We start from the raw sequence: 23,153 nt of genomic DNA, 5'->3' as shown, positions 1-23,153 counted from the left end.
TGCTTCTATCAGTGCATATGCAGTGTAACATTGGTTAACCTAAACCTTTGCTTATGGTCTCACAGGAGAATTTAAACAAGCTGATGAGCAATTTGAGAAGCACTCATCCTCACTTTGTGCGATGCATTATTCCCAATGAAACCAAGACACCTGGTAAGAAGTGCCAGTGTGCAGAAATATTAGTGAGGTTTCTGCCATTCCCTCTGGGCTGCACAAGGAGGTACTAATTCATGCTGTGATTTGTTAAGGTTCCATGGAACATGAGCTCGTACTGCACCAGCTAAGGTGTAACGGCGTGCTGGAAGGGATCCGAATTTGCAGGAAAGGATTCCCCAGCAGAGTCATTTACGCAGACTTTAAACAGAGGTCAGAGAGCTCCACTATACTGCCCCATTATGTTTGTGCTGAGTAGCTTGTATTTCCTAATTATTTCAAATACTATATTCACTGAAGTATTTAGCATATATTTTCTTTACTCTGTTGTAAATATCAAATTAAAGTAATTTACTGTGGGTTAACAATGAGATTGATATCTTTGGAGTCTAAGGTCTTCTCTCCAGAGAACATGTGGTAGGATATAATTGCAGCACAAGCTTTCTCAGACTATCCTGAAATTGTTCCTCAGCCTAACAGATGGACAGCCTCTAGGCATGAGAACTGGTCCAGTCAGCCCTTTTTCTGGCTTCCAGTTATAACATGGGAGCCACTTAGTGTCAATGGTGATGGTGGTTTTGGCGATAGGAAAATCCTTATATTCAGTTTTCTCCTACAGATACAGGATTTTAAATGCAAGTGCTGTTCCAGAGGGACAGTTCATGGACAGCAAGAAGGCTTCTGAGAAACTACTTGGATCCATTGATATTGATCAGACCCAGTATAAATTTGGTCACACTAAGGTACAGACACTCTTCGATTCAAACACCATGTATTTGTATTTTGTCCAGAATGAAAGTGATGTTTTGTAATATTCCCTTTTTCAAGGTGTTTTTCAAAGCGGGACTTCTGGGTCTTCTAGAGGAGATGAGAGATGATAAACTGGCAGAGATTATGACCCGCACACAAGCCAGGTGTCGTGGCTTCCTGATGAGAGTGGAGTATCAAAGAATGGTGGAAAGGAGGTAGCAATATGTCATCTTGCATGGGACTCGTTGTGTTTGGGCTATTGCATCTATATTCATCAGACACATAACACTTAATATATATTTTAATTACATTATAGAGAGTCCGTCTTCTGTATCCAATACAACGTTCGCTCATTCATGAATGTCAAGCACTGGCCCTGGATGAAGCTGTACTTCAAGATCAAGCCCTTGCTGAGGAGTGCTGAATCTGAGAAGGAGATGGCCAACATGAAGGAAGAGTTTGAGAAAATGAAGGAAGAGCTTGCTAAGTCTGAGGCAAAAAGGAAAGAACTGGAGGAAAAAATGGTGACCCTGATGCAAGAGAAAAACGACCTGCAGCTCCAAGTGCAGTCTGTGAGTATCACCAGTGCATTCGATCCTTATTGCACTAAGCCTGAAATTTCTAAATGCAACTTTCCCAGCAAGAGAAGTACAAAGTGATAGTTACCTTCCACTAGAAAAATGTTGCAAGTCAAATTAAAATTCAAGGATTAAATGTTACATTTTCAAATTTAACCATGTGCATTTGGGCACTATCCAAAATGTATGGGTCCAAATATCTGGAGTATACACATACGTAAGCATATATAATGATGCCCCTTGGTGGGTCATCTGTGGGGATGGAACTTGGGACCTCCGAATCCTTTGTATTTTCTTGATGCAGACCAATTAAACTATTTTTGTTTTGGATGGTGTAACTTTTGGGATGCTATCCTAGATTTTTATACATCTGCTGTACTGTTAGTTCTATTTGTTATACTACTCTATAGACCATGAGACATTTGCTATGGACCATAGCATTTTGAAAGCTAAGAAGGGTGGTTTTTTTTTAACAAGAAGAGATGATTTGCTTTGTTCACAATGAGTGAGATGGCCAAGCTCTTTAAGGGGCACATCAGCACAATATTAAACAAAATGCCCCTCATTAAGAAAATACATAGTTCAAACCCACCCTCTGTCCCATAAAAACTACATATTGGGAGCATTAAACATAAGTAAGTGGCTCAAAGAGAAAGTCACCTATTTCAAGTGTGTTAGAGAAACCAGGTGGGGGAAGTAATATCTTTTATTGGACCCACTTCTGGTCACAGAGCTTTTCTTTGGGGCCTAAAGAAGAGCTCTGTGTAAGCTCAAAAGCTTGTCTCTCTCACCAACAGAATTTGGTCCAATGAAAGATACTGCCTCACTCAACTTGTCTCTCTAATATCCCAGGACCTACACGGCTACCACAACACTGCATATATCAAGTGTAGCAATTTTATGTAGCTATAATTTAATTATTTCTAAATTAAATTCTTGTAACAATAATAAAGTCTTTCGTCTTCAAATAATACTACGTACAGTATATGTCAAGTATGATATTTTAAAGCATACCTATTTTTGAGGTGTCTGAGCACAAAAGAGTTTCTACATTCTTTTAATTGGTAAAATTATAATTTTTATTTATACAATTTTCAACAAGGACAAGTGCAGAGTCCTGCACTTAGGACGGAAGAATCCCATGCACTGCTACAGACTAGGGACCGAATGGCTAGGTAGCAGTTCTGCAGAAAAGGACCTAGGGGTCACAGTGGACGAGAAGCTGGATATGAGTCAACAGTGTGCTCTTGTTGCCAAGAAGGCTAATGGCATTTTGGGCTGTATAAGTAGGGGCATTGCCAGCAGATCGAGGAACGTGATCGTTCCCCTTTATTCGACATTGGTGAGGCCTCATCTGGAATACTGTGTCCAGTTTTGGGCCCCACACTACAAGAAGGATGTGGAAAAATTGGAAAGAGTCCAGCGGAGGGCAACAAAAATGATTAGGGGTCTGGAGCACATGACTTATGAGGAGAGGCTGAGGGAACTGGGATTGTTTAGTCTCCAGAAGAGAAGAATGAGGGGGGATTTGATAGCAGCCTTCAACTACCTGAAGGGGGGTTCCAAAGAGGATGGAGCTCGGCTGTTCTCAGTGGTGGCAGATGACAGAACAAGGAGCAATGGTCTCAAGTTGCAGTGGGGGAGGTCCAGGTTGGATATCAGGAAAAACTATTTCACTAGGAGGGTGGTGAAACACTGGAATGCGTTACCTAGTGAGGTGGTGGAGTCTCCTTCCTTGGAGGTTTTTAAGGCCCGGCTTGACAAAGCCCTGGCTGGGATGATTTAGCTGGGAATTGGTCCTGCTTTGAGCAGGGGGTTGGACTAGATGACCTCTTGAGGTCCCTTCCAACTCTGATATTCTATGATTCTATGAATGCTCAAATATGAGTGATGTACTTTACAAAGATATAAAAAAATGCAAGACCCCGACATAAAGAGCCAGATTTTCAAAAGAGCTCAGTATCCAAAACAGCTCCCATTGTTCTCAACTGACAACCTTCTTACTGAGACTAATCAATGTTGCTTGGTGCTCAGCATTTTAGAAAATTAGGCCATTAAAATCCAAATCATATGCAAATACAATAGGTGACACCAACCAACAGTGGGGTAAGAAACCAATGAGGAGAAGATAAAATTAAAAACAGCGTATGCAATATATAGGATGTTTATATGCATGTCTAGGCTCTGACCCTGCTCACATGCTTAACATAAACCACCATACAAGCAATGGAAAGTCAGGAGGAATACTTATATACTTCAGGTTGAACATGTGCAAAATTGTTTGTAGGATGTGGGCCTTAATGGTTTAGGGACAGATTATATACATTCATATGTAGTTATTACATTAATTTGTCTATGAATAGACTAAAAAAATTAATCTAGTTGCTAATTTTCATGATCAGACATCTCATAAGAACATAAGCATGGTCAAACTGAGTCAGACCAATGGTCCATCTAGCCCAATATCCTGTCTTCTGACAGTGGCCAATGCCAGGTGCTTCAAAGGGAATGAACAGAACAGGGCAATCATCAAGTGATCCATCCCCTGTCATCCAGTCCCAGCATCTGGCAATCAGAGGCTAGGGAGACCTAGAGCATGGGGTAGCAATCCTGACCATCTTTGCTAATAGCCATTGCTGGACCTATCCTCTTAACAACAAGTAAAAATCAATCATATTCTGTGCTGAGATGAAATATAATTATTTTCAGCCTTTATTACAACGCCACTATTTAGTGTGATATAAGATAGAGCTAAAAGTCACCAAAACACAAATAAATGGAAAAACTACATTTCCCCAACAGGAATCTGAAGGCTTGGCTGATGCTGAGGAAAGATGTGATCAACTGATCAAAACCAAAATACAACTTGAAGCTAAAATTAAGGAGGTGACTGAAAGAGCAGAGGATGAAGAGGAGATGAACGCTGAGCTGACAGCCAAAAAGAGGAAACTGGAGGATGAATGTTCTGAGCTGAAGAAAGACATTGATGACCTTGAGTTAACATTGGCCAAGGTTGAAAAGGAAAAACATGCCACAGAAAACAAGGTAAAGGCTATATATATATATATATATATATATATATATATATATAAAAATAAATGAGAGAGAGAGAGAGAGAGATCTGTGCATTTGTGCCTGAAGGGAGACTGGGACTGGCAGTCAGTAGGATGAGAAATGTGGGCAGGAGGAACAAGGGGGTGAGGGAAAGACAGATCAGACAAAGAACTAGGAAGGGAAGAACTGGGACTAGCCGGGCAAAGAGACAGTGCACCATCTATTCTGTGTACTGAATGAGGCAGGAGTCCTAGGGGGTCCTATGGTAAACAATAGTATGTAATCACATAATTAAAAATTCTATCATAATGGATATGTTGCACAGACAACCTTAATTCAGGAATTTCCTAACCTTGGAGTGCTTGACTTTGAAACCTTACTTTGCTTTGAACATTGTTTTTGTGTGTGAGATAATCATATATATATATACACACACACTTTCTTAATTTACATATTTAGTTTATACTTTGCATTCATTTTAAAAAAGATCAATACATAATAATGTATTTATTTATCTTTATCATTTACTCTCCAAGTAAGGAATAATAAATACATTAATGCACTTATGAGGTATGATATGCCACCAGTTGAGTAGGCTCCATTCTAATTTATATTTCAGTGGTAAACAGACAGATTTTCAAAATGGCCCAGAGCCCCCAATTGGAGTAGAAATTTCTAAAGCCCTCATAACTCTAAACTGTCCACTGAGAACAAAGGTTGTTGCTGAGTACTTAGTATTTTAAAAAATCTGAACATATATTTCAGTGCCTAAAAATTGAGAAGTGACCTCTTTTGAAACACAGGCATTAAAGTTGTTATTTGGTCTCTTATTGTTGAGTGAACAAACTGACTGAAATGGGACAAGTCTAGACCTTAGTAGGGCAGATGTGGGGGTTTTCAGTTGTAAGTGACTACAGTTTCATGAGAATCTCTTGCCAGTTTTTTCTGAGTTCACTCAGAGAAAAGATAATTAAGTAGCTATGACTTCAGACATGACCGTTCTTTCTGCTTATTATATTACATTTCCATGCAGCCAGTATCTATTGCTTGAATCTTACAAAATCTTGGTTAAAAACATCAAATTTAATAAATCTAAATTTTAAATGACACTGTTATTTCGCAAACAATGATGTTTTGTATCCATTTTTATAACTATCTTTATTCAACTCGGAAGGTGAAAAACCTCACCGAGGAAATGGCAGTCCTGGATGAGACCATCGCTAAACTGACAAAGGAAAAGAAAGCCCTCCAGGAGGCCCATCAGCAGACCCTGGATGACCTGCAGGCAGAAGAGGACAAAGTGAACACACTGACCAAAGCTAAAACCAAGCTGGAGCAGCAAGTAGACGATGTAGGCACAATAATATGTGGAGAGAATAAAACCAGTGTGAAATTAGGCTCTTGTTAGCAGAGAATTAATGACCTTTTTCTGTTTAGCTTGAAGGGTCGCTGGAGCAAGAGAAGAAGATTCGCATGGACCTTGAAAGAGCTAAGAGGAAACTTGAAGGAGATTTGAAGCTGGCCCAGGAATCCACAATGGATTTAGAAAATGATAAACAGCAGCTGGAGGAAAAACTGAAGAAGTAGGTATGGTTTGCGGGGGTATCCTGCAGATACATTTTGTTCCAACACTAACTCTTTTTTTTCTGTGTGTGTGTGTAAAGGAAAGACTTTGAAATCAGTCAGTTCCTAAGCAAAATAGAGGATGAGCAAGTCCTGGGCATCCAACTGCAGAAGAAGATCAAAGAGTTACAGGCAAGTCATAGTTTATCTTTGTTCCAGCCCAAAAGGGAGTTCAGTTTAAAGGAAGGCATCGCTCTTAGTGAACATGATGTATCAGGGACCCAAATTTCTCTCAATGGGTATTGGATGTAGCTACCTCAGTTCAGGGAGGTGATGTTCCTTTGCCACCAGAACCCTTGTTGTCAGTGTAGACTGCATCTATTCTACGGTGTTATGCCTGCAGAAGTCTGCCAACAGCCATACTGGTGTTGACCCCAGAACGAAGCCACAGTCTTAGTGTTCCTGTTGTTCTCTAGGCTCGTATTGAGGAACTGGAGGAGGAGATAGAGGCTGAACGTGCCTCTCGGGCGAAAGCAGAGAAACAGCGGGGTGATCTCTCCAGGGAACTTGAGGAGATCAGTGAGCGGCTGGAAGAAGCTGGTGGAGCCACAGCGGTTCAGATTGAGATGAACAAGAAGCGTGAGGCAGAATTCCAGAAAATGCGCCGAGACCTTGAAGAGGCCACTCTGCAGCATGAAGCCACAGCTGCCGCCCTCCGGAAGAAGCATGCGGACAGCACAGCAGAGCTTGGGGAGCAAATCGACAACCTGCAACGAGTCAAGCAGAAGCTGGAGAAGGAGAAGAGTGAACTGAAGATGGAGATTGACGACCTGGCTAGTAACCTGGAGACTGTCTCCAAAGCCAAGGTACAGAAACAAAAAATATGTATATAAACATATATGTTTATTGCAGAAAACAGACTGCACCTTCAGATTTGCACTTGTAGTAGTAGTCTTAAATAATAATAAAGAAGAAAAATTCACTGATGTTATTGCTGTTGTTATGTCACATATATAATAAGATTTTTATTTTACTATTTGCATAATATTCAGTTTTATGAAGGGTGAGGTTTCCTTACTAATTGAGCCCATATGTAGTTTGTCATGACAAAGATCCTAATGATCTCAGAATGCTGGAGAGCCCATGTGTTTAATCCTCTTTCTTTTTGTCCATTTCACACAAAGGCAAACCTTGAAAAAATGTGCCGCACTCTGGAAGATCAGCTTAGTGAGGTTAAGACAAAGGAAGAAGAGCATCAGCGTATGATCAATGACCTCAGCGCTCATAGAGCTCGTCTACAGACAGAATCAGGTAAAACATACATGTTGTACAACTGTGAGTGCATACAGGAGATGCTGGAATAGGAGGAAATTTCCATCGTATGCACAACATCTGAACCACCATAAGAATGGCCATACTGGGTCAGACCAAAGGTCCATCTACGCCAGTATCCTCTGTTCTGACAGTGGGCCATGCCAGGTGCCCCAGAGGGAAAGAACAGAACAGGTAATCATCAAGTGATCCATCCCCTATTGCTCATTCCCAGCTTCTGGCAAATAACCTATCCTGCCTGCCAATCTTGACTAGCAGTCATTGATGGACTTATCCTCCATGAATTTATCTAGTTATTTTTTGAACGCTGTTATAGTCTTGGCCTTCTCAACATCCTCTGGCAAGGAGTTCCACAGGTTGACTGTGCATTGTGTGAAAAAATACTTCCTTTTGTTTGTTTTAAAACTGCTGCCTATTAACTTCATTTGGTCACTCCTAGTTCTCGTGTTATGAGAAGGAGTAAATAACACTTTCTTATTTACTTTCTCCACACCAGTCATGATTTTATAGACCTCAATCATATCTGCCCTTAGTCGTCTTTTTTCCAAGCTGAAATGTCCCAGTCTTATTAATCTCTCCTCATATGGCAGCCGTTCCATGCCCTTAATCATTTTTGTTGCCCTTTTCTGAACCTTTTCCAATTCCAATATATCTTTTTTGAGATATGGCGACCAGATAAGCACAAAGTATTCAAGATGTGGGCATACCATGGATTTATATAGAGGCAGTATGATATTTTCTGACTTATTATCTATCGCTTTCTTAATGGTTCCCAACATTCTGTTTGCTTTTTTGATTGCCACTGCACATCAAGCAAATGTTTTCAGAGAACTATCCACAGTGACTCCAAGATCTCTCTCTTGAGTGGTAACAGCTTATTTAGACCCCATCATTTTATATGTATAGTTGGGGTTATGTCTTCCAATGTGCATTACTTTCCAGTTATTAACATTGAATTTCATCTGCCATTTTGTTGCCCAGTCACCCAGTTTTGAGAGATCCCTTTGTAGCTCTTCGCAGTCTGCCTGGGACGTAACTATCGCGAGTTGTTTTGTATCGTCTGCAAATTTTGCCACCTCACTGTTTACCCCTTTTTCCAGATCATTTAGAATATGTCGAATAGGACTGGGTCCAGTACAGACCCCTGGGGGACACCACTATTTACCTCTCTACATTCTGAAAACTGACCATTTATTCCTTCCCTTTTCCCCCCGTCTTTTAACAAGTAACAAATCCATGAGAGGGCCTTCCCTCTTATCACATGACTGCTTAATATGTTTAAGAGCCTTTGGTGAGGGATCTTGTCAAAGGCTTTCTGAAAATCTAAATACACTATATCCACTGGATCCCCTTTGTCCACATGCTTGTTGACACGCTCAAAAAATTCTAGTATATTGGTGAGGCATGATTTCCCTTTACAAAAACCATGTTGACTCTTTCACAACAAATTATGTTCATCTATGTGTCTGACAATTTTGTTCTTTACTATAGATTCAACCAGTTTGCCCAGTACTGAAATCAGGTTTGCCTGTAATTGCCGGGGTCACCTCTGGAGCCCTTTTGAAAAATTGGCGTCACATTAGCTATCCTCCAGTCATCTGGTACAGAAGCTGATTTAAATGATAGGTTACAGACTACAGTTAGTAGTCCTGCAATTTCACATTTGAGTTCCTTCAGAACTCTTGGGTGAATACCATCTGGTCCTGGTGACTTATTACTGTTTAATTTATATTATATTAATAATTTATTAATTTATATTATTGCCCACATTCTATGGTACAGTTTGGTTCAGTTATGATTTTTACTTCATTTGATTCTACACTTTCTTTCACATAGAGTGTGACTCTCCCACCAACACAACCTGTTTTGTCCTTCTGATATATTTTGTACCCTGGTATTATTAAAAGAACAGGAGTACTTGTGGCACCTTAGAGTCTAACAAATTTATTAGAGCATAAGCTTTCGTGGACTACAGCTCTAATAAATTTATGCTCTAATAAATTTGTTAGTCTCTAAGGTGCCACAAGTACTCCTGTTCTTTTTGCGGATACAGACTAACACGGCTGCTACTCTGAAACCTGGTATTACTGTGTCCCAGTGATTATCCTCATTCCATCATGTTTCTGTCATGCCTATTATATCAATATCCTCATTTAATACAGGCACTCTAGTTCACCCATCTTATTATTTAGACTTCTAGCATTGGTATATAAGCACTTTAAAAACATGTCACTTTTTCGCTGTCTCCCATTATATGATGTAATTGAATGAGACTTTTTTTCATTTGACTGTTTCTTGTGAAAAAAAGTTTCTGCTTGACACCGGCTGTTAGCACTGATTACATCAGATTATCATCCTCTAGAAGACCCTCCTAAATTAATCTCTTTTAAAATAATAAATTACTTTATTATGTTCACTTAATTGCCATTTAATATAATCTATCTGGAATCTTTCTTAGGTGAATTTGCGCGCCAGGTAGAGGAAAAAGATGCTTTGATTTCTCAGCTCTCAAGAGGTAAACAGGCATTTACCCAACAGATTGAGGAACTGAAGAGGCATCTAGAGGAGGAGATAAAAGTGAGGATTTTTCCAACAGCCTTTTCTGTGAAGCTGGATTCTTGTTGTGAGCAAGATGCTTTAACCTCTAATGAAACCATAGCACCCTAGAGAATAGAGGGGGAAAGGTCCTGTTAGGTCCCCTAACCCAGCCCCTGCCAATGCAGGATTATTCCCTACATTATATTTATGAATGCTTTCATAGAGTCAGAATTTCAGACCTGAAAGAATCTGACCTGTATATCAGAGGCCCCCAACACAAATCAGCAACCACATACTAAGCCCATCATCCAAAATTAGACTGAAGTGTTACAACCTTCCGGAGATTAAACTATTGTGTGCCACAGGCAGTGAATAGGAGAGATCAAGAGGCACTAATGCCCAAGGCACCTGCAGTTATCAAAACCCAGCGTAAAGTTTATCATCCATCGAATCTAGCACCACTTCCCAAGGATAGCTTTCCACAGTCTGACAGAGTTCAGTCAGGAGGATTCCCAGGATATTTAGCTACATCACTGTGCTACTCCTGTTGTTTCTCCAGGCTAAGAATGCACTGGCCCACGCCTTGCAGTCTGCTCGCCATGACTGCGACTTGCTCCGGGAGCAATATGAGGAGGAGCAGGAAGCCAAGGGTGAGCTGCAGCGTGCCCTGTCCAAGGCCAACAGTGAAGTTGCCCAGTGGAGAACCAAATACGAGACGGACGCCATTCAGCGCACAGAGGAACTGGAAGAGGCCAAGTATGTGCTGGGGTGGAGGACTGGAAGAGGACAAGAACTAAATGAGGAACTGTGAAGAGGCCAGTGATATGCTCAGGATGGGACTGGAAGAGGCCAAGGATGTGCTTTGGGGAGGTTGATTAGAGGAGATGCAGTATATCCATTTAGTGGTATGGATTAGAAAATGGCAAATATGCTCATTAGGCTTAGAAAGACAGAGAGAGGCCCTATACTCTGTCGATAATGTGTGTGAGCTGATGGCAGAGGGATTATCAGATACAATGTACTGTATATGAATTGGATAAGAGTGACTGAGAAAGGACCTGGGGTCACTGCCCAGAAGAGGTGACACAGTTTGTTTCCCATATTGCTCAGTAAATGGAAGCTGTATTTACTCACTAAGTGGGAGCTGTATTTACTCACTAAAGTGGGAGCTGTATTTACAATCTTCCAGGAAGAAGCTTGCCCAGCGTCTGCAGGATGCTGAAGAACATGTCGAAGCTGTGAATTCCAAATGTGCTTCCCTTGAAAAGACGAAGCAGAGGCTGCAGAATGAAGTGGAGGACCTGATGATTGATGTGGAAAGATCTAATGCTGCCTGTGCAGCTCTGGATAAGAAGCAGAAGAATTTCGATAAGGTATTTCAGCCTTGTGGGTGTTGGATGGAGCATCCTCTAGTGATCTCCGTTGCTTAGACCAGTGGTCTACAAACTTTTTTGATCATGCACCTCATCAGGGAGGGATAGCTCAGTGGTTTGAGCATTGGCCTGTTAACTCCAGTGTTGTGAGTTCAGTCCTTGAGGGGGCCACTTAGGGATCTGGGGCAAAATCAGTACTTGGTCCTGCTAGTGAAGGCAGCGGGCTGGACTTGATGACCTTCAAGGTCCCTTCCAGTTCTATGAGATAGGTATATCTCCATATATTTATTTATTAAACACTGAATTATTATTATCAGTATAAAATTTTTGAGAACGGACCCCCGCTGCGCAGGCTGTACCATTTTTGCTGAAGCAAAAAAAAAAAAAAAGCCACTCAGACTCCCGCCCGAACTGCCGCACACCCCCAAGGATCCTCTTGCGCACCCGACTTTGAAGACCACTGGCTTAGACTAAGGTCTTGTTGTTTTTCAGGTTCTGTCAGAATGGAAGCAGAAATACGAGGAAACGCAGGCTGAACTGGAAGCTTCCCAGAAGGAGTCTCGCTCTCTCAGCACGGAGCTGTTTAAGATGAAGAATTCTTATGAGGAAACCTTGGATCAACTTGAAACTCTGAAGCGTGAGAACAAGAACTTGCAGCGTAAGTCCTTGGATTTCTTCTCCTAACATGGGGCTTCTGGAAAGCTTGTCAACACTCTAAAGTGAATCTGTCTGTGCCTGTGGCATTGTTAAGGAGTCTCTCTCTCTTTGGGCCCTTTGTCTGACTATGTTATGTCTGTAACCCAACAGAGGAGATTTCTGACCTTACGGAGCAGATTGCAGAGGGGGGAAAGACCATCCATGAGCTGGAGAAAGTGAAGAAGCAGATTGAGCAAGAGAAATCAGAAATCCAGTCTGCTCTGGAGGAAGCTGAGGTACACATGCCATTAGCCACTGCTTTACAGAGAGAAAGTCAGAAAACCTTGGAGCTGTATCCTATTGTAAACATGGTGGGATAATTCAAAGGGACAGGAGGACAGCACATGCTGTGCTGGAAGCTATGTACTCAGTGTCCATACTACCCATAGCACTACATTCCAGTCTGAGGGAGCATTTAACACTTTATTTGGAAGGAAAAAACTATTTTTGTCCCTTTATTGACCCTTCACTTGCTCTTGTTAAGGCTTCACTTGAACATGAAGAGGGCAAAATCCTCCGCATCCAACTTGAGCTGAACCAGGTAAAGTCTGAAATTGACAGGAAGCTTGCTGAGAAAGATGAGGAAATTGAACAGCTGAAGAGAAACCATATCAGAGTTGTGGAGTCCATGCAGAGCACCCTGGATTCTGAGATCAGGAGCAGAAACGAAGCCATTCGGCTAAAGAAGAAGATGGAGGGGGATCTGAATGAAATGGAGATCCAGCTGAGCCATGCCAGCCGCCTGGCTGCAGAGGCACAGAAGAACCTGCGAAACACACAAGGAGTGCTCAAGGTACAGTAAGCCACACATGCCTAGTGCGATAGCTCAGCTGGTCTTTTCAGCATGCCAAGGAGTCTGTGCCTCCTGCTAATTTCTCTCACTCATTTTACAGGACACCCAGATACACTTGGATGATGCTCTCCGAAGCCAAGAAGACCTGAAGGAGCAGGTGGCCATGGTTGAGCGCAGAGCTAACCTGATGCTGGCCGAAATTGAGGAGCTGAGGGCAGCTCTGGAACAGACAGAGAGGGCCAGGAAAGTGGCTGAACAGGAGCTTCTGGATGCAAGTGAACGAGTGCAGCTCCTGCACACCCAGGTCAGGGTCTAGTGTGAAAAGAAATAATAGAATCATAGAATATCAGGGTTGGAAGGGACCTCAGGAGGTCATCTAGTCCAATCCCCTGCTCAAAGCAGGACCAATCCCCAACTAAATCATCCCAGACAGGGCTGACCTTAAAAACCTCTAAGGAAGGAGATTCCACCACCTTCCTAGGTAACCCATTCCAGAGCTTCACCCCCCCCCCTAGTGAAAAAGTTTTTCCTAATATCCAACCAAGACCTCTCCCACTGCAACTTGAGACCATTACTCCTTGTTCTATCATCTGCTACAACTGGGAACAGTCTAGATCCATCCTCTTTGGAACCCCCTTTCAGATAGTTGAAAGCAGCTATCAAATCCCCCCTCATTCTTCTCTTCTACAGACTAAACAATCCCAGTTCCCTCAGCCTCTCCTCATAAGTCATGTGCTCCAGCCCCCTAATCATTTTTGTTGCCCTCCGCTGGACTCTTTCCAATTTTTCCACATCCTTCTTGTAGTGGACACAGTACTCCAGATGAGGTCTCACCAGGGCCTAATAGAGGGGAATGATCACGTCCCTCGATCTGCTGGCAATGCTCCTACTTATACAGCCCAAAATGTCGTTAGCCTTCTTGACAACAAGGGCACACTGTTGATTCATATCCAAATTCTCATCCACCATAACCCCTAGGTCCTTTTCTGCAGAACTGCTGCCTAGCCATTCGGTCCCTAGTCTGTAGCAGTGCATGGGATTCTTCCGTCCTAAGTGCAGGACTCTGCACTTATCCTTGTTGAACCTCATCAGATTTCTTTTGGCCCAATCCTCTAATTTGTCTAGTTCCCTCTGTATCCTATCCCTACCCTCCAGCGTATCTACCACTCCTCCCAGTTTAGCGTCATCTGCAAACTTGCTGAGGATGCAGTCCACACCATCCTCCAGATCATTAATGAAGATATTGAACAAAACTGGCCCCAGGACTGACCGTTGGGGCACTCCGCTTGAAACCGGCTGCCAACTAGACATGGAGCCATTGATGATTACCCATTGAGCCCGACGATGTAGCCAGCTTTCAATCCACCTTATAGACGATAAATCCCACAAATCCCTAAGCAGGAGACTGCTGTGTACATACCCTGCTCCAAAGAGAAGCGCTAGGGGGTGTTTAGAAGATTTTTATTCCTGAAATGGCCTTTATGCTAATGTCCATAGGATGGACCTTTGTTAAACAGAAAGCATGAAGCTGGAAGGTCATCCTTGGTTTTCCTCATGTTGCTGTGTTGAAGGTGACACAGGGATGACAAAGGTTATAATTGCATGATGTGATGGAGCAGGGCAAGTGTCTCAGAGGCTCTGGGAGTGGCTTTCCTGCCTCCTATCCAGTTTCCATCATTGGATACTTTTAAATCATCTCTGCCATGCCCTGGGGCTCAGGAAGTATTTCTACACAGTGATTATTTTGTTTTGGAATGGACCAGATTTACAACAATTGGCACATAGTGTTTGTCACAGGCTATGGGGGTAATGTTAGTGAGAGCCCTTAAAATATTCACAGCACATCACTGACTAGCTGTCCATGTTCTGCAGTGATGATACGTTTAGAGGAGAGTTCTGCTGCACAATAATGTTAATAGTTACCTGTACATTAAATACAAACATTCCGTTCGTTTTCCAGAGTCAATATTTTGGGACTAACTGTAAAAACGTCTTGTCTATTGTTAAACAGAACACCAGCCTGATCAACACGAAGAAGAAGCTGGAAACAGACATTTCCCAAATCCAGAGTGAAATGGAGGAGACAATTCAGGAAGCACGTAATGCAGAAGAAAAGGCCAAGAAGGCAATCACTGATGTGAGTTGAAAGCACCTTTCTTTGGAGAACATGGCCATGTTTGCACCTGAAATGGCTGGTTTTCTGAATCAGTTTCCTTTCTTTACTCCCTAGGCGGCCATGATGGCGGAGGAGCTGAAGAAGGAGCAGGACACCAGCGCCCACCTGGAGAGGATGAAGAAGAACCTGGACCAGACAGTGAAGGACCTGCAGCTCCGTCTGGATGAGGCAGAGCAGCTGGCACTGAAGGGTGGCAAGAAGCAGATCCAGAAACTGGAGGCCAGAGTGTGTATTCCCCATATTTGTGCATTTAGGAGCATTTCCTGTGTCCAGTCACAGTGAAACTCAACAATCCATTTCTCATTTCAGGTGCGTGAGCTGGAAGGTGAGGTTGACAATGAGCAGAAACGCAGCACTGATGCTATTAAGGGTATGCGCAAGTATGAGAGAAGAGTAAAGGAACTGACCTATCAGGTAAGGAGGGAGGCCCTTTGTGCTGTCACATCCTTCTCTGGGGAGCACAAATTGTTTTCATTTGAACCTGCAAGGGATAATTTTATTTTATCATATGGGCAAATGAACTCACCTCTTTCTTGCTTTATTAACTGCTTTCAGTCTGAGGAAGACCGGAAGAATATTCTCAGGCTTCAGGATCTGGTTGATAAACTACAACTGAAAGTGAAATCTTACAAGAGACAAGCCGAGGAGTCTGTAAGTATGAGTCGGAGGAGGGACGATAGTTACCTGCTAACGACGTGGGAATTGTACTAGCATAGGATGTGTGGCGGGTATCATAGGCTCGGGGAGGCTAAGCCTCCCCAAACAGCCAGGTGTGGCCCTACCCATTCTCTGCTCCAAGGCCCCTTCCTCCCTCCCTCTCTTCCCCCCCAGTCCCAGTGGCCTGGGACTTGGGGCAGGCTGGCCAGAGTGGGTTGGCCTAGATGGGGTGGCCGATGGCCTGGCCCGGGTGGTGCAGTGGGACTTGGGGCAGCTGGGACGAGGCCAGGGGCTAGCCTCCCCAAATGGGAGGTTCATGTGCCGCCCATGCTAACTAGTGGATATAAGAAATTATGAAGTTGCATTTGTACAGCAGAACAAGGTTTAAGGATCAACAGAACCTTGATAATTCATGTTTATATCTGAGGAACTAATTACTGAAAGAGTAAGCAAAGAAACAATACAAAATCATAAAAGAATATATATAAGTACATTTGATAAGCATAGTTTATTTGTCAGTGTTTAGGTTCATAGTACATTATATAGAGGATTTAATAAATGATAAGAAAACTGAGCAATATAAGAATTCTACAGCATTTTGCAATTAAATTTTTGCTGAAAGTGGAGAAATGTTGCTGTTTTTTGTATATGCCAGTTAGGGACAAGTGCCTAAATCAGCAGTCACTGACTCATGCAGATGAAAACCATATGTGCTAGGCACATGCATTTTTTTCATCTCTCCCCAAAAGAGCTCTCACCTCATTGAAAATTTCTTTTTGCTACTCCGTAACTTTTCAAAATCTTCTCAACCTTGGAAAAGTTACAGAATGCAAAGTTACAGAGATCCTTTATCCTTTTGCTATTGTGCAACTTTTCCAAAGTTGAGAACATTTTGAAAGGTTACCTAGTGGGAAAAGGAAAAAGAAAACAAAGGACAAATGAAACATCATTCATTTGATCGCATTCATTTTGCAAAAGGGAAAAAGGGAAAAAAATGGATAGGATGGGGTGAAACAGTTTGAAATTCAAAATTTTGAAATTTTTAGTTTCAATGAAAAGCTGTTTTGAAAGGTATCTGTTGTTTAGAAAAAAGACTATTTTTCATTAAAATGAAAAAAATTCTAGCAACTCTACTGAATACTTTGCTTAGCTCTACTAAGAACTCAATCGCAGTTGCACAAAAAATCTTCCAGATTTAGCACGTGGCAGATTCTTCTTGCTGGGTTTGTGGAGGGAAGTTTAAAAATAACAAAAAGTGCTAAATGATTGGAAGCGCACTGCCAAGGCTGTTAGCGTGGCCTGATGAGGCCTTGCCTCCGTGAACGTGCTCCTTGTGTTGCCTGACCTAGGCCCAGTACAGATAAGGATGTCTGGTCTCTGCTGATGGGACAATTTGGAAGAGGGAGATTGTGAGTGTCTCATTACTCACCAACTCTTCCAAATCCCTGCCTTCACCTCAAGGGCAGCAGGATAATAACATTAAGCAGAATGGAAGATCCCATGATTTAAGCTCTCTCTGAATTTTTTTCATCATTCCACAATTTTATGCAAATTCTCAGCTTTCATTCTAAACCAAGAATCAAATTTCATTTTCCTCTGCAAAGATCCATCCTTCCTAAGAAAGAGTGTTATGCTGCTGCCTTGGTAACCCAGACAGCTGCTTGAGGATAGTTAGGGACTGAGAGGGGAGCTGCCCGGCTGGAAGAGAAGAAAGGAAATAGGGAGCTGCCTAATCTGAGTCTATGCTGCCTGACTGGGAGAGAGAAGAGGGAAAATGAGTGGGAGGCAAGTGCTTCCTCTGTGAGGACCTGATCCAAACCTCACTGGAATTACTGGAAAGGCTTCAGTTAACTTCAATGGACTTTGGATCAGGCTCTTAGGGAGGACTAGGATTGTGACAGAATGAGAAATTCCTACTTTTCTCTTGAAACTGTTCCTCATTTTCTCATTCTGTTCAGGGCAATCTGACTCTTTGAATATCCCATACTGGTTCAAAGTACCCAGACTGCCAATCAAAATATCACTTTCATAAATTGCAGCTGTGTGCACACAATACGTGGCATACCTGTCTGTGTGGAGCTCAGTATTCAAATGGTAGATTAATGGTGCGGATGCAACACTAACTCCCAGTCCTGCTCACTGAAACACACTGTGTTATCAAGGCTGTGTCTCCTGGAACTCAGCTTCAGGGTGGATGCACTCTTGTTGTTGGTGCTACGATGTAATGAAAGGTGGTTTGTTCATAGTCCAATCCTGAACTCGGAGCATACAAACTGGAGACCTAAAACTGTCTCCTGAAAGGCTCACAAGCTAGAATGGTTGGCACTTCTCTTCTGGATTTTCATCACTTCCCTGTCTCTAAGTGAATAGACTCCTAGTAGCAATTACATGTGCAGCATCATTCTACATTTAAAAAGGTTTCACCTCGCTTTGAAAGAATTTTCTAACTTAGAAAATGGTGAGTGTAAGAAGGTCTGTACTTGGTTTTCAGATAAGAGATGGCAAGTGAGTGACAGAGTCTGGGCCTTCTCCGCATCAAGCAATTGTATCCCATAAAGTTCCAAATGCAGGAAAAGGGTGTCAGTCACAGTCACATCTAGTGGTCAGAGCAGGTGTTAGACCTAGTGGTTAGATAGCCTAGTTGGTAGCCAGAAATTGGAACCCAGGGTCAAAACTGCAACCAGAGTCCAGACTCCAGAATCAAGGGTCAGGGACAAAGTCATCAGTCAGGAGTCGGAGTCCAGGGGCAGAACTGGCTTACCTGGAGTGAGGCAAGGCAGGGACAACGTTGGAGCCAAGGCGAGCAGGGCAGGAACAAAGCAAGAGCAAAGCTGGGAACAAGGCAGGAGCAGGCACTACCACACCTCTGGGTACATGCTTTGAGCAGTTGTTGAACTGCTGCTGCTGCTGGGTTTAAGAGCCAATCTGCTGAACCTTCCAACCAATCAGGCAGCCTACTATAGGCTAGCTGGGCTCGTTAAGATTGCCCAGAGACTGGCTCTGCTACAGGCCCTGATTCCTTTCGAGTGCACCTCCTATGACCCAGGGCCTGGTTTCTCAGGGTACTACTGAAAAACTCTTGCAATAGGACCAGGGTGTGCTAGTTCATTCTTTAGCCTTCCCAGTCCACCCCTTACTGGAGCCTTCCCCTAACTTGCCAAAAGTGGAGGATTCAGTGGACCAAGTACTCCTCCTGTCCGTGGACTGTTATGGATGGCAGTGGAAGGTCAGAGTGGTTTGCGTATGGTTTCTCAATGTAGGGCTTTAAAAGCGTGATCTTCAAGGACTTGGGCAGCTGTAACCTAAAATGCATTGGATTCACACATTGTATAACACTGAAGGGGCTCAGGTATTGGTAGTCTGGCAGATGGGCAGCTATATTTAAAGTTCTGGGCAGAGAGCCACATCTTGTCCCCTATGACCAGATTAGGGGTGGCCCTGACGACCTCAGTCAGCATAATATTTATTGGCAGACTGGAATTGTTCCCTGAGCTCCTGGTGCACCTGGTGTAGGTGAGAGGCTTTGTCAGTGGGGTACAACTGTGGGCACAGCAGAAATAGGAGCCAACACTGATTTAGAAATCCACAAAATTTGTTGCAATTGCCATTAAAGTGAGGGTTGGAGATGAAGACAGCACAGATTGAGCTTGCAGGACGGCATGCTAAACCTACAGGGTGGCAACTTGGTCCAGCAAGGTATAGGGCTCCCACTATCTCAGAGAGATATTGGCCTTTGTGGAATTCATGCTCCCTGTATCAGCTCTAGTTCTTGTATTGTTTTGTGCTGGGCTGCTCAAACTGTCAGTGACTGGAATATGAGCAGTCGCTGCCTAGTGGTCAGAGCAAAAGTCAGATCAAGTGGTCAGAAGAGCATTTGATAGCCAGGAATTGGAGCCCAGGGACAGAGCCAGAGTCAGAGGTCAGAAATCAGAGCCAAGGGTCCAGCTTACCTGGAGTGAGGCAAGGCAGGAGCAGGGCTGGGAACGAACAGGAGATACAGATATAGGTGAATGCTGTGAGAACTGCTGAACTGCTGCTGCTGCTGCTGGGCTCAAGAGCAAGTCTGCTGATCCTTCCAACCAGTCAGGGTGTGTAGCCAATCAGGCAGCCTACGTTAGGCCAGCTGCATTCATTAAGGTTGCCTGGAGACAGGCTCTACTGTAGGCACTGCTTCCAGAGTGGGTCTGTTGCAGGCCCTGATTCCTGACAAAGGGCAACTGTCAGCACTTTGGTTTTCACAAAACACTCTCTCCATCCTCAGGAGGAACTATCCAATGTCAACCTCACCAAGTTCCGCAAGATCCAGCACGAGCTGGAAGAGGCTGAGGAGCGGGCTGACATTGCAGAGTCCCAGGTTAACAAACTGCGGGTGAAGAGCCGCGAGGTTCACAGGAAGATTGAAGGAGAAGAGTGAGGATGTCTCCATGCTTCAAAGTGACTGAAGAAATGCACAAAATGTGAATCTCTCTGTCACTTTGTTGTATTTATTGGTTATTCTGTCCTCAGTGTTTAGGAAATAAAGATTGTAGAGACCTTTGCATACAAAGAACTAGTAGGGACTTTTGTTTTTTACAGATTAGCTTTGGGGTCTTATTAAGGTTTGTGCATTATTGAATGTTTAATTTTAACTCTTGTCCTTTGCATGCATCCATTACAACACAGTCTTTAATTACCCAATCACATAGTATGTCTCCATTATACATTATAACATTATTCACTGAGAGGAAAAATAATGTTACATGTGCCACAAAGATTGAGAAAGTGAGTGCTCAAGAGTAAGAAATTCCAAATGTTAATGTTGAAAGTTCAGCCTAAACTCTATTCTATTCTATTCTATTCAGGTTCTTATACCATCCTCATCATCATGGTATCTGAGCACCTTCCAGTAGTGTATTAAGCAATGTGATTAACAATTCTCACATGTGGTTTGTTCTTTCTCCCAGGAAGGAATTGTTGTGCAGAGGAGTGTTTACTTTTGGTAGTGTTTTTTGTTGGTGGTGTTTTTACATTAGGTAACACAGGTCGGAGAAGTGCCTCTGGCACTTGGAGTGGAATGTGGGGATTCGTGTGATCGTGCTTAGTTCATTGGGGAGTTTGTTCCACAGTCTGGGACCAGCACTCCTCCAGGAGTTCTCAAGACCAAATGTGCCCAGTTTTTTTAACCTTTCTTCATAGGTCAGATTTTCTAAATCTTTTATCATTTTTGTTGCTCTCCTCTGCACTCTCTCCAATTTGTCCACATGTTTTCTAAAGTTTGGCACCCAGAATTGGACACAGTACTCCAGCTGAGGCCTCACCTGTGCCAAGAAGAGTGGGATCTCCCTTACACATGACATGCCTGTTAATACACCCCAGAATATTAGCTTTTTTCTCAACTGCATCACATTGTTGACTCATATTCAATTTGTGATCCACAAGAACCCCCAGATCCTTTTCAGAAGTACTACCACCTAGCCAGTTATTCCCCATTTTGTAGTTGTGCATTTCATTTTTCCTCTCCAAGTGAAGTACTTTGCACTTGCCTTTATTGAATTTCATCTAGTTGAATCCAGACCAATTATATAATTTGTCAAGGCAGTGCTGAATTCTAGTCCTGTCCTCCAAAGATCTTGCAGCCCCTCCCAGTTTGGTGTCATCTGCAAATTCTATAAGCACACTCTCCACTCTATTATCCAAGTCATTAATGAAAATATTGACTAGCACTGGACCCAAGACTGACTCCAATAGATACACCATCCCAGTTTAACACTGAACCATTGATAAGTACCCTCTGAGTGCAGTCTTTCATCTGGCTGTGCACCTACCTTATAGTAATTTCATCTAGTCCACGCTTCCTTAGTTTGCTTATGAGAATGTCATAGAGGACTGTGACAGAAGCCTAACTAAAATCAAGAACATCATGCTTACTGCTTCTCCCCTATCCACTAGGCCAGTGACCCTGTCAAAAATGGAAACCAGGTTGGTTTGGCATGATTTCTTGACAGATCCATGCTGGCTATTCCTTATAACCCCATTTATCCTCTAGGTGCTCACAAATTGATTGTTTAATAATTTGTTCCAGTATCTTTCCAGGTATTGAAGTTAGCCTTATTGATCTATAATTCCCAAGGTCCTCTTTGTTACCTTTTTTAAAGATAGGTCCTATATTTGTTCTTCTCCAGTCTTCTGCAACTTCACTCGGCCTCCAAGATCCACAAAGATAATTATTAACGGTTCCAAGGTTGCTTCAGCTAGTTCCTTAATTACCCTAAATTGAATTTTATCAGGCCTCACTGACTTAACTACATCCAACTTATCTAAATATTCTTTAACCTGTTTTTTCCCTATTTTGGCTTGCGTTCCTTCCCCCTTGTTGTTAACATTAAACTGTGCTGAGTATTTGGTCACCATTAACATTTTTAGTGAAGACTAAAGCAAAATAGGCATTAAATACATCAGCCTTCTTGATGTCATCAGTTGTTAGCATCTGCTAAATAGAGACCCTACATTTCCTTTGTCATTCTCTTGCTCCTAATGTATGTCACTTGCTAGGTATAACTCATTTTGTGGCGTAGCCTTTCGATTTTGTTCCTACAAGCTTGTGCTTTTCTTTGGTACTCTTCCTTTGCAATTTGTACACGTTTTCACATTTTTTAGAATTTTTTTATTTTTATTTTCAAGTAATTAAATAGCTCCTGATGGAGTCAGATTGGCCTCTTGCTGTTCTTGCCAACTTTCCTTAACATCGAGATAATTGTATGCAGTGTAGTTGTAGCCGTGTCGGTCCCAGGATATTAGAGAGACAAGATGGGTGAGGTAATATCTTTTATTGAGCCAACTGGTGTTGGTGAGAGAGACAAGCTTTCGAGCCACACAGAGTCTTTTTCAGCACTTGTGCCTTTAATATTGTCCCCTTGAGAAACTGCCACCTCTCCTGAATTCGTTTATCTCTTAGACTTTCTTCCTATGGCACCTTACTTACCAGTTCTCTGAGTTTGTTAAAGTCTGTTTTTCTAAAGTCCATTGTTCTTTTTCTTCTGCTCTCCCTCCTTTCTTTACTTAGAATCATGAAATCTATCATTTCATGATCACTTTCACCCAAATTGCCTTCCATCTTCAGTTTCACTACCAATTCCACCCTGTTAGTCAGGATCAAGTTTAAAATGGCTGTTCCTCTGGTTACTTCCTCCACTTTCTGCAAGAAGAAATTGTCCACAATACTTTCCAAGAACGTATTGGAGATTTTGTGTTTTGCCATATTACATCCATTTTACATCCAACAGATGGCTGGGTAGTTGAAGTCCCCCGTTACTACCAGGTCTTGTGTTTTGGAAATTTCTGTTATTTGTTCTAGAAATGCCTGATCCACTTCTTTTTCCTGATTTGGCGGTCTATAGTAGACTCCTACCATGACATAATTCCTCTTTTCCCCCTTTTATCTTTACCTAGAGATTTTCAACTGGTCTGTCTCTCACCTTCTTCTGCACCTCAGAACAAATGGATATATTCTC

General features: G+C 42.5%; 1 protein-coding gene across 1 annotated transcript in view; it reads left to right on the top strand.

The window, feature by feature from the left end:
* Window positions 1-20,199, top strand: part of MYH1 (myosin heavy chain 1) — a 34,573-nt gene extending 14,374 nt beyond the window's left edge. Inside the window, exons 18-40 of the mRNA XM_034789899.1 lie at window positions 66-153; window positions 249-366; window positions 773-896; window positions 982-1,118; window positions 1,220-1,475; window positions 4,284-4,526; window positions 5,710-5,886; window positions 5,973-6,118; window positions 6,200-6,290; window positions 6,575-6,964; window positions 7,283-7,409; window positions 9,889-10,007; window positions 10,528-10,724; window positions 11,158-11,341; window positions 11,834-11,999; window positions 12,149-12,273; window positions 12,522-12,830; window positions 12,931-13,134; window positions 14,842-14,967; window positions 15,061-15,231; window positions 15,316-15,420; window positions 15,562-15,657; window positions 19,925-20,199. Coding sequence (XP_034645790.1) covers window positions 66-153; window positions 249-366; window positions 773-896; window positions 982-1,118; window positions 1,220-1,475; window positions 4,284-4,526; window positions 5,710-5,886; window positions 5,973-6,118; window positions 6,200-6,290; window positions 6,575-6,964; window positions 7,283-7,409; window positions 9,889-10,007; window positions 10,528-10,724; window positions 11,158-11,341; window positions 11,834-11,999; window positions 12,149-12,273; window positions 12,522-12,830; window positions 12,931-13,134; window positions 14,842-14,967; window positions 15,061-15,231; window positions 15,316-15,420; window positions 15,562-15,657; window positions 19,925-20,077 — 3,852 coding nt within the window. The 3' untranslated portion in view covers window positions 20,078-20,199. The remainder of the gene's footprint in view (window positions 1-65; window positions 154-248; window positions 367-772; window positions 897-981; window positions 1,119-1,219; window positions 1,476-4,283; window positions 4,527-5,709; window positions 5,887-5,972; window positions 6,119-6,199; window positions 6,291-6,574; window positions 6,965-7,282; window positions 7,410-9,888; window positions 10,008-10,527; window positions 10,725-11,157; window positions 11,342-11,833; window positions 12,000-12,148; window positions 12,274-12,521; window positions 12,831-12,930; window positions 13,135-14,841; window positions 14,968-15,060; window positions 15,232-15,315; window positions 15,421-15,561; window positions 15,658-19,924) is intronic.
* The last annotated feature ends 2,954 nt before the right edge of the window (window positions 20,200-23,153 follow it).

The sequence above is a fragment of the Trachemys scripta genome, chromosome 14 (assembly GCF_013100865.1).
Source record: "Trachemys scripta elegans isolate TJP31775 chromosome 14, CAS_Tse_1.0, whole genome shotgun sequence".
In the NCBI taxonomy this organism is placed as follows: Eukaryota; Metazoa; Chordata; order Testudines; family Emydidae; genus Trachemys; species Trachemys scripta.
This window is presented reverse-complemented; position numbering and strand designations above follow the sequence as displayed.